Source organism: Python bivittatus, unplaced genomic scaffold, assembly GCF_059951505.1.
Source record: "Python bivittatus isolate LINGU-HERP-01145 unplaced genomic scaffold, Pbiv_v1 ctg000080_np1212, whole genome shotgun sequence".
NCBI classification, from domain to species: Eukaryota; Metazoa; Chordata; class Lepidosauria; order Squamata; family Pythonidae; genus Python; species Python bivittatus.
In genome coordinates, this window is record NW_028277035.1 from 64742507 (window position 1) to 64754773 (window position 12267).

A 12267-nucleotide genomic window follows, 5' to 3' on the forward strand; every position below is an offset into this window, starting at 1 on the left:
AGAGGTGCCATGGGATGATGACGATGACAGTGACGATGACGATGATGATGATTTAAATTTATATGCTGCCCATCTCCCCCAGAATAAAAATTTCTCTTCAGGTTTTGCAGAGAAAAACTTCATATAAGATAAAATAGCACCTCTTGTCTTCAATGCTTGTGATTCAAGTATTTATGAAGCAAAAGTTTGTCTGTTTGTTCAATGTATATAGCTGCCCATCTCACATACATGGGTTCCAATTTTAGATATGTAACTGGATTATTACTCCTTTACTAACAGATATGTGTTTTTCTGATCTTTTTTTTATCCAGTAAAATCTTGGAATGACCAAGGCTGCTTGCTGCACGTATTTCAGGGTCATTCCAAAACTGTTACAAAGCTTCTACTGCACCCAAACACTACCTCTTTATTTATCTCTGGATCTCTAGATGGATCAGTCAGACTCTGGTCATTTGATACTATGGATGCTTTTTACAGGTAGCTGAAATAATTTTTTTTAATCTATACATTCCCTGAGTTGGATCCAAAGACACTGTTACAAAGTTCCCTGAGCATCAGCCCATGTGTTTCCTAAGATATTAAAATATGTAGTTTAAAAAATCAGGATGCTTTGGAGGCTTTTTTAAAAAAAATATTTTTAGATCTATACCAACATTCACAGTGCTATAATTGTGGGTATATTTTTGCAGCTCTAGAACTTGCAGAGAAGGTCAGATGATCATTGTTTTCCGTAGTTATCTCGGAGGTAACCAATAACTAAAGTATCTTTTGAATCCACTATCAGAGCATCAGATTGTGCAGTAACTAAAACTCTTTATGCCCTCTTAACAATTAAGGAGGATTCCCCACACTCCCAATCTGTGCCTTTTTTAAAAATTTATTTTTTACAAATATGTGGTGGCTTGCAAAAAACAAAACAAAAAAACAAACAAAAAAACCCCCAACCCTCTTCTGAAAGGCTGAAAGGTAATAGCAAGGGATTTTTTTTTAAATTAAAAATGCAAACAAATGCCTTTAGATATGGCAATACAGTGGTGAGCCTGGATTCAGAAGCCATTTCAAATTGAATGTGGTGGGGAGAATGAAGGAAGAGCAGCTGTAAAAATGCATACACAAACATCAAGACCTGGAAACTCCATTACAAGATACTGACCTTTATGGAGCTGTGGGGAGAGAATCAATTGCAGATGCTGTTATCTGCTCTGATTTCAGGTGCAAATGAAGTGGTGAAACTGAGGACAGGAAGCAGGTTTATGGCAAGAAATTCTACCCATGGAAAACAGGCAGCTTCCATGGGCTAGGCAAATGTTATGGAAATGTTTAATGATAGATTTTATTTATAAATCAAATTAATATCACTGCCCAACTCCCCCACAAGGAGGGACTCTGGGTGGTTCACAACCAAACAGTTAAAACCAATAAAAACATAAATAATGTTTTATTTAGACATAAGTAATGTATATTATTACATATTGTACATTTTAAAAGAGAAAATAGTTTTCAGTAAGAAATAAAGAGAAATCTGTAGAAACATCAGGTTGGAAATATGTCATCGAAACAACTGAGGCATTCCATTGGTAGTTTAAAAATATTCAGAAGAGCTTAGAGTGACAAGATGCCTTTGGATCAATTTCATATAAGTGGACTTAACATACAATAAGTGGGCTACTATTAAGCTTTTAGAATATAAAAATATAAATAGAATATAAATATTAAAGTTGCAGTGCAATACATGCTTCAGAGTAAGCTGGAGCTAGCATAGATGTGAATATATATAAAGTTGTTTGAACTATTGTCCATAAAATATATTTATTTTTATAAAGATATTGGATTCTTCCCTTGCATGTATCCTTGTAAATACCTCAATGATACATAACTGTAGTAGCTTTCATATGGACTAAAATAAAAATTGTGGAGGACATGTTCTGATCAATTTTCTGTGTGATATAGAAATGATTACAGTAATAGGCTTTCTTCATTTGTGTCTATTCCAAATTGACACAATATTAAGTTCAGCTTTCTTCAAACAAAATTACTTCAAGTATTTGGAATACAATTCCTATCTGTTCCATTCAACATTTCTATTGGTTGGTAATGATGGAAGTTGTATTCTAAAACATCTGTGATGACTCTGGTTCAATTGTACAAATTATTATTACCATTTTATGAAGATGTTTAATTTTGTTATGTCATGCATTTCAAGCTGGTTTCTTCAGCAGTACATAACCAGTAGCTGACTGCCTCTTTTCTTCTTACATTGGTCTATAATGCCATTCTTCTTTATCCAGTTTATCCCTCTTCCAAGAAGGAGTACTTTGGATTGGCACAATGGAAGATAAATTCCTGTACTGCTGTTCTGCTCACAATGTTCATATTTATGATCTGAATTCATTTACCAGCTTTTGGACTCATATCAACAGCCCAATAAGTCACCTCCACATCTGTAATGCTGTTGGGAAGTCCAGCCGGGTGGTTGCAATGGGTGTTGACAACAGGTATGTTAAAATGGTAATAAAACTGGCAAACCTCACCCATACCTTTCTAGGATTTGTGCTAAGTACTAATGCTTTTAATATGAACTAAATTCTGACAAGAACTGAAATTGTCCCAAAATAAGTATACTTATGGACAATAATATCTGTCAAAATGTTACCATATATCAGTAAAAAAAAAAAAAAAATCTTAATTTATGGAGACTGAGTATATGGGATTATTTTATGACAACAAAAAGTTATTTAAGAGTTCTTTTATATATGCTATAACTGTGAAGGTTTTTTCCAAAGGTTTACTAATTGTTTCTCTGTTTATTTTCAAAGTTTAAGAATAATCTCTGTTCAAAATGGGACAAAATTATGCACCGTCTTGCCACCTCCTTATCCTACCTTGCTTCAGTCAGTTCTCAGCTTTACCTACAACCGAACTAGTGGAACTATTTATTTTCTCTTGACACCCTGTGATATATGGGTTTATACAGCAAGGTAATAGAAAGTATGACATCCCTATTTTAATAACAGTTGAAAATAACAATTATTATTTTAGGAGAGGATAATGAATTGGATATGAGAAATTAGAAAATCTACAAAGAAGTTGAAAACCTAGGGAAAAATAGCAAATACTTTTTCTATATTTAAGGTGTAATATGTGGATGAAATTGATGGAATCGATTTATAAAAACGAGCCAAGACTTGTAATATGCAGAGTGTCATGGAGCACTTATTTATTTATTTATTAAATTTGTATGCCACCCATCTCCCCCAGTGGGTGACTCTGGGCGGCTCACAATAAAAGTAAACAGTTACAAAATAAATACCCCCATTCAATAATTAAAATTAATTAATTAATTAAAAAGTCAAACTACAGAAACGCTTATTTCAATGAAAAAGAAATAGTCTTAATGTTGCTAGTATATTTTAGAATTAAAATGAAGCACACATATATTAGCTTTCAGCTTCAGGTATCTTAGGAAATAAAAACATTTTGATAAATGTAAACAAATCAGTTGCAAAACATATGTATTTATCTTTGCATCACCAGAGTCTGATTGTGTTGTGCTACTGAACCATTGATTAGATAAAACAAGAAAATTAATATTTAAGAATATGAATTCACTTCTAACCCCCTAGTGATATGCCATCTTGAAATCTGTGGTATGTTTAGTGTTCACGGTTCCAACTTTTGATGTCTAAATAGTCCTCCCTGATTTGCATTTTAAGACTGAATATGGGAAAGAAATAAGGGAAAGAAAGAGCTATCATTTGAATAATAAGGTTGTTGTAATTATTATTTTTTATTTATTTTATTATTAAATTTGTATGCTGCCCATCTCTCCCAATGGGTGACTCTGGGTGACTCACAATTAAAAATCAAAAGCCTATAAACAATTAAAATACCCCATAAATAATTAAATACTCAATCCATTAAAATCCACTATAAAACAAACCCTATATATAAATACTAAAGACATTCAAGATGATAATTAAACTGATAATCTGTCTCTAGCATCTTCCTATATCTTTGCTGCCTGATATATGTGTTTGATTGCTTTAGCTGAGTAGCTGGGATGACCTTTTTGCCTTGGGTGACCCTACTAGATATATATATTCTTGACATACACTCCTGATCTTCTTTAGTCATCCCTCCCAGAGACAACCACCTTTCATGATAAGGCAGAATAGCAGGACTTGAGGGAAGATCAACAATAGCCCCACATTTTTTGCATGTAAAACAGTTCTTAGCCAAAATTATCTGAGTGATAATGGGAGTGGTAGGAACAGTGACTTCCTTTATTAACTGCCATTAAAATATATGATAGGTGGCAGCTCAGTCAATATTGTGTTCAGTTGTATTGTTGCTGACTTACTTACTTACCAAATTTGTCACTGCCCATCTCACTGCAGAGTGACTCTCGGCAGTTGGAACTATTGGAACTGAGGTACCATATTCTGTTTTCATTTTATTTTGTTTTTGATTATTGTTTGAGCAAAGGATATTAAATTATTTAATGGCGTATTAAGTTAAAAACACACCATTTTAATCTCTGTTTTTAAAAAGAAACATATACTTAACTTCTGCACTTTAGTTTTAGAAACACAATTGGAAAGATTTATGTAAAATTGAAGATCAGAATATATTACAGTTTTAAATGAACTACAATTTTCACTTCCATTTTGTTTTTAGCCTGCCCTTCTGATTGGCCCCCACATCCCCATTTTTTTAAACTAAAGCCTTTTGTTGTTATGTAAAAATTCTTGCCAAAAGGGCATTGCCTTTTCAGCTTGGAATCCCCAGGCTCACTGGCAAAACCACATCTTCAGGGCCTTCCAGAACAACATCAGGGTGGGGGACAATCTTATCTCAGAGGGTCACCATGGAAAAGGCCCTTCTTTGTGGTCCCATCAGGTGTACTTCCCTCAGTGATGGGACCCACAACATACCCAGCCTCCCCGCTCTGGTGGGCTGGGTAGATGTAACTGGGGAAAGAAATTCCTGCAACTAACCAGGCCCCAAGACATTTTTTTTTATCCAAACAGGCATGTTAAATTTGATATATGTTTTAGCAAACAGTTGTATTCATTGTGTTATTTTTACTCTGATTTTTCTGTTAATATACTTTTCCCCCTATGTTTGTTAGCTGTAAGTATGAGAAATATCTGAAATAAATAAAATGTTCTGTAGTTTAGGAGAAGAAATAAAACTTGAGCTTGGGACAAATGCCCTTTCAGAATTTTTGATCAGTATTGCTAGAACCAGTTATTAGGTAACACTTGTTACACTTCAGTTGAATAGGACCAACAGAATACTGTATATACTGTATCTCCATTCAAGGCTTAGCATAGAGATGATAAGAGATAACTCTGATGACCAAAACTGTTTTAGCCTCATTAATACTAAATGTACCTGAAAGAACAAGTTAGGGATACATCATCATGGGAAAAAATCTATGTGGTCACTAGGAGTCAAAAATGATTTGATAGCATGATTTGATTCAATACTGAATGTGACTGTTTAGACAAAACAACAACTATGTATTTCCTATCCAATGTAAATTCAGTAGAAGAAAAAAGAAAATAGAATGTGTGAATTATAATTTAAATAGTATACATGTTTCTCTTCCTTGGTGTAAATTATTCCTTATTCCTAATGCAATAGTTATTTTCTGGCTAGTATAATGTCATCTTTATTAAGCTTAATAATCCATCAAGTTCAAATATTATATTAGAAAAATATAATAAATGTTATATTAAGCTTAGGGAACAATATTGTTTCTTGAAATTTATCAGGAGTTCCTCAGTGAAAAGAGGAATCACAGCTTGCTTACCCACTGGGGCTGAGCTTCTGTATATAATACATAGCTGCCATATATAAAACCCGGCTAGATAACTACTAGTGCTCAATAGACTTTATTAATGCCCCTCTATCAATGGAAAGAGCTTTAAAGTACAGCCCCAGAATCCGTTGTAGATGTACAAGGGTTCTTAGTGAGAATCTGGAAAATTTTCAAAACCCCACCGTTTAAAGCACATGGCATTGAGTTTTCATGGAAGCTGTGCAATCCCTGCAGCTTGTTCGTTATGTTAATTACAATTGTATAGATTTAATCTGCTATGTTAAAATTATCTAATGCAGTGTTGTCCAAACTTGGCCACTTTAAGATGAGTGGACTTCAACTCCCAGAATTCTCCAGCCAGCATCGCTGGCTGGGGAATTCTGGGAGTTGAAGTCCACTCATCTTAAAGTGGCCAAGTTTGGACAACACTGATCTAATGGTTTAAAAATCCTGCTAACATTTTAGCTATCTAGCAGCAGATTGATTGGTTGATTATGTGCCATCAAGTTGTTATTGACTCTTTATGCCCACATGGGTAAATTTTTTCCAGGAGAATCTGTCCCCAACCTGGTCCAATGGTTCACCCATCACTAATGTAATTGAGTCCAGCCACCTTGCTGCTGGTCATCCTCTTCTCTGTCCTTCCACATCTCCCAGCATTTTAAACTTCTCAAGAGAGCTAGGTCTTTGCATAATGTGTCCAAAGCATGATATTTTGAGCCTGGTCATTTATGCCTTGAGTGAGAACTCTGGGTTGATTTGTTCTGTGATCCATTTGCTTGTTTTCTTGGCTCTCCATTATATTCTCAGGCATCTTCAACTTCAGAGTTAAAAATTGTCAGTACTCTTTCTATCCTGCTTTTCCCAAGTCCACTTTTATTTTCATAGAGCATCATTGGAGAAGCCATTGCCTTCATGATTCTGATTTTTGTAGGTATAGACACATCTGAATATCTTCATTGCTACTCTACCAAGAGCTAGTCTGTGGCAAATTTCTTGACTGCTATCTCCTTTACTGTTGATGGCTGATCCTAAAATACAGAAACTATCCAAAATTTCAATATCTTCATTGTTAGTTCTAAGGCTGACTACTGGACATGTTGTCATGAGTCTGATCTTTCAGTTTAATCTTAGTTCCATTTTTTCACTGTGCTCTTTGACTCTCCTTACTAGAGCTTGCAGATCATTTTCATTTTCAGCTATCAGAGTAGTGTCATCAGCATAGTCTGGATTATTGATGTTTCTTCCTCTGGTTTTAAAACTACACTCATTTTCTTCCGGTCCAGCTTCCCTCTATATATTCCGCATATAGGTTGAAGTGAGCATAGGGCAGTTGGGTTATCCCACACTTTATGTACAGAAAACTCATACAAGGATTAGCATATATAAATCACTTATCAGTAAGTGAAATCAAATATGTTGATGTCATTGAAGAGCAATTAGTTTCTCAGAATAATATTTACAGTATCACCCCATTAACTTACTACTCTCTACTTAACATCAGCATAAAGTCCTCCCTTTGTACCAAATTCAAACATCCTATTGACTGTTAATTATTTGGGCAGCTCTGAGTCTTAGTTTGTACAAAATAGACAATACTAATGTTTGGCACATAGGTAATAATGAATGTAATTGAGTTCGGCCAATTTCCCAAGGTCTTTATAGATATCATTATGACCTAAAGCTTTATCATGAATTCAAAAATTATCGTTGCTACTTAGTGTTAATTTTCTCTTTGATTAGGCAAAATGTGTCATAAATTCTGTTAGCTAACAATGGGAACAAATTGAAAGGTAAATAACTTGTGCTCATTTTGAGTGAGTACTGATATCTATATCATACTGAGCTATTAAGCCTTATGTAGTGCTTTCTTAGCCTTCTCTGCTGCACAGCACTTAAATTCAAGTGTGACATAACCCAATCAGTCTAATGATACTTTCCCTTCCCTTCCTGCCATCCAGCATGTGTAACCACCAGCTTTGTCTTTTCCTCACTGTTTCATAACCTAGAATGTCTAGAACATCTGTGCCCAGAATTCATATGTTCTGAGGACATGCCTGGATCAAACAGATACAGTATATTCTAGCTAGGTCTGACTGGAACACATATGTTTTTGTCTAGGTGGAGCACATATGTTTTGGTCCAGACATGGAATGCTCAGAACTGCTGTTCTATGCATGGAGCAGTCTATACTCAAAACGTTTTGCACATCATTAAACAAACAACAAATTAAACCCTTGTGACTACCTGCTTATATAAATTAATATTAATTTTTTTAAGAATAGGAAAGAACTGTCCTAGTTGCCCAAACCTTCAATCCTTCAATCTTCCTTACTTCTTATGAAGGTTGAAAACTGAAAAGTCATTAAAATAAACGAATGGCTGCTTGTCTCAGTCTCTCATTACAGTTCTATTGTAAAACAACTTTTATTAGTTGTACTGTATGTGATTGGAAAATGCTTCAAATTCTTATGCTGTAGCATATTTGCTTTGTTCATGTTAAATGTTTATTTGTCATTTCCAGAGAGAATGTGCATCAGATGGGCTGTTGATCCAATGAAGTAATATTAGTATAATAATTATGCATATTTATTATTTTTATCATTATTGCTATTGGTATTATTTACATCTGAGGTTGGTTTTGATTTTAGGACTGATCCTGCATGTAGAGTAGCAGTATGGACTACTAGGGAACTACAAGAACATTTACATCGAAAACACCCCTTAGCTTCGCAAGTATTTTTAATTTTGTTGTGATTAAACCAAATGGTTGGCCAGCTTTTTCATATGTTACAGAGAGAAGTTTATGACTTTGGTTTGTTCAAGGCAAGATGTTTTGATGGTATTGGCACAACATTTAAAATATTGGGTTTATATAGCTCATTTTCCAGAACATTTAAGACATAATGTTGTTTCACAAATTTCTAATACAGTGATCAATATGGAAATTATTTATTTATTTATTCCATTTATAATTATTCTTTCTATCCAGAAAGTGCTGAAGATAGCTAAGAATAAAAACCTCTTTAAAATTAAAAATCATAGGCCTAGCTAAAGAGGAAAGTCTTGAACCTTTCTCAAAACAGAAGTTGGATTTAGTGGTATCTCCCAAGGAATTGCATTCCATAGCATTGGAGGAACAACCTAAAATGAAAGCATTTTTAAAAAGGTTTCCCCAGGTATTAGTATCCAGACATGGTCCCTCAGTCAAGTCCTAAGATATTTAGTCAAGAACGACACTTTATATTGTGGCCAGAATAAAATGGAAAACAGTACAGGACTTTCAACACAGAAATAATATGTTCATAGTACTGAAAACTAGTTAACAGCGTACTGCATCCTTAGTGTTTATCAGCATCAGAACATTACATATACCTTCTTGTTGGTGGTATGTAAACTACAGTATGTTGGCTTGCAAGATAATCTCTATGTCTGAAGGAAGGTTGTTTAATGTAGCAGAAGAAAGTGAATGAATACATGCAGGGAAGTGAAGATGTAGGTTTAATTCAAATGTATGTCACAATGTATGAAAAGGTGTTTTTAGGTTGTTAAGGGTATGCATGAAAGCTTAGAATTGTGATTATTGTATTTTATGCTGCAGTGATTGGTGATAATGGAAAAACCAGGTAGTTTCTGGATCAGAAGGAAGGTGGTCTGATCTTGTGATAGTCCCCATCTAATGGCTTTCCAGAGAATAGAAACTGGGCTTTTTCAGAAAGCCTTTGATGATCACACAACTGGAGAAAGGTCTGAAGCATTAGAAAGGATGAAAAAAAAAATACCTTTGCAGTGTTGCTGGAGAAAATTGTTAAGACTACTTTAGACAGCACTGTGGGGCAGCCAGACCAATGTTCAAGGTACCATAATCACTCAACCTCATCTTCTGGACATGGCTTGAAAGGAAAGAATGAAACCACTGATACTGGTAATGCCAACCCAGCAGACAATCAAAAGCATAGCAGGTTTGATGGTATCAAAAGCCACTGAGAGATCCAAGAGAACTAATAGGACTACATTCTCCCTATCTCTTTCCCATCACAATGGCCAAAGCATTTTCAATCCTATAACCAAGCAGAAGTCTCTTTTGTTTCATAAAAATAAAAAACAGGAAATGAGAGCTTCCCAATTACCTTTTTGTAGTAGCTGTGAGGCTGCTTTCCATCAGACCAAATCATCTGATTATGTATTGCCAGTGCAGAGGGGTGAGTGCTTTCCTAAATGGGTTGGCTGGGTGGGTGGGTGGGTGGGTCAGTCATGTCATGCAAATAAAGCTATAATCTGAGAACTTAAGTAAATTATTGAAACATCTGATCAAAGCAGAAGCGGAAATTAGAACTCTGGCTTAGCGTGTGTATCTGTTATCTTTATAAGCAGTAAAGAAATTGGAATATGCCATAAGCCAAAAATGATATGAAGTACTAGGGATGGTTACATTTTTATATATGGGAAAGACTTTCTTTTTGAGCTCTGGAAAGATTAACTAATCAGAACAAAGCATGTTTAAATCATCTTTTAAGGCTTAAGTTTGTTGATGTAACCAAAGCACAGAAGCTGCTCTGAGGGGGTTTTTTGGGAGGGGCTAAACAATAGGATAAATATGCTTCAAAGAAATAATAATAAATATCTCAAAAGAAGAAAAGAACACATGAAAGTAAAATAAGATTGATGCAGAAGTTTTAACTTAAAACATATATAGATGTTTCTATTTGTATACAAATGGCTGAGGAGGTTTTCACTGAATAAAGTTTTACAGTATAAAAGATCCCTGAACATGGGCTGCCAGATTTCCCCATGCAGCCTTTGAAAATAGTAATACTACTACTACTACTACTAGTAATATTATTATTATTATTATTAATAATAATAATAATAATAATAATAATAAGCTACCTGTCTCCCAGCAACTCAAGGACCCAGCTTCTTTGGGAAGAGAAAGAGCTACCACCTACCATGTTCAAATAGTAACTTTCAAGCTTCCTCTCACTTTTGCTGTTGGGATGGAATAACTTTATTACAAAATCTTGCCATAATTACATGTTCACATTATAGTATTATGGCTAACAAGACCATAATAGTTTTGTCTGGTAAATGCAAAACAACATTGACCAAAATTGCTTTATAAAACTGTTGCATCTTCTTTACAAGTAAATTGACTTACAACTGGTAGATGCTTTCTGACTGAAAGCTATCTTAATATATCTTCCTAGATGTATTGAGAAGAATGAATATTTTCAACATACCCAAAAAAATAACTTTAGGACTTCAGTGAGATGTGAATGCCTCTGCAGCTTGTCCTCACCACTATGTTACTTGGTAGATGAAGGGATGGTGTATGCAGATAATCAGGAATTTCTGGTTCTTGGTATGCAGGTAAAAAAAGCAGCTAGATGTATATTTGTATATGTTTGCTATTAGAGATTATTTGAAAATGATAACTACATTGGCATGTTTCACAAATATTGCAAATATAAATTGAATTTATATCACTGAGCTTTAAGGAGGAGTCAGTACAGCACAATCAGACTTGTAAGATTCTGTTATTATAGCCAATCTCAATAAACGTAGCTTTAGCCTTCCTGTTGAATTGATTTAATGGCCTGGTTTATCTAGTGGGGCTGACACACACTGACATAATCTAAAGTATCATCATGCATTGGGATTATACTTTTCAGGGAAGGAATGTGAGTTACAGTATCTAAATCAAAAAGATAAAGTAGTATCAGATAAAAAATCAAAATGCTGTTTGCTTGGATCAATGTGAGAGGAAAGATGCTAGACTAGAGGGGCGTCTGGTCTCATCTAACATATTGGTTGATATGAAAGGCAAGAAGTTGAGTATGAAAGGAAATGGACATTGAGATTGAGGAGAGTGAGCAAACTGTCCAAAGGAAATGAAAGAAAAAGGAAAAAGAAGGGGTGGCCCTTCTGCTGCAAGGGGATTATAAGATAGTAACAGGTGACCAGGAAAAGGCAGAGATTCTTCCTTTGCTTTCCAAAGGAAAATATGTTGATTTGAGCAGAACATCTGACAAAAGGAGGCGGTGGCAAGTAAAGAGACAGTTAGGGAGCACCAGGCTACCATGAGCAAGTTTCCAGGACCAGATCAATGATATCTGAGTCTTGTAGAAATTTGTGGATATCATCTGAGAGCATCTTTCTGTGAACCGTGAGAATTCATTGATAATAAACATGCTGAAGGACAAATATTGTTCTTGTCTTCAAAAGGGGGAAAAAAGAACCCGACTAACTATGGTCCAATCAGCTTGACGTTAATACCAGGCAAAACTCTGGAACAGCTTATTTAAAAAATGCGTCACTTGGCAGGAGCTAGCATTGGTTTATAAAGAAGAAATCATGCCAGATTAATCTTATCTCCTTTTTATAGTGTGGCTAGTTTAGATGACAGCAAGAATGAGATGGACATTATATACCATAACTTC

At 34.8% G+C, this 12267-nt stretch overlaps 1 protein-coding gene across 1 annotated transcript in view; it reads left to right on the forward strand.

Moving 5' to 3' along the window:
* The window catches only part of LOC112540307 (uncharacterized), a 93478-nt gene that overhangs the window by 23212 nt on the left and 57999 nt on the right, over positions 1–12267 (forward strand). The window contains exons 9-13 of the mRNA XM_088134692.1: positions 312–477; positions 2289–2495; positions 2817–2978; positions 8479–8559; positions 11035–11197. Of these exons, the coding sequence (XP_087990818.1) occupies positions 312–477; positions 2289–2495; positions 2817–2978; positions 8479–8559; positions 11035–11197 (779 nt within the window). The remainder of the gene's footprint in view (positions 1–311; positions 478–2288; positions 2496–2816; positions 2979–8478; positions 8560–11034; positions 11198–12267) is intronic.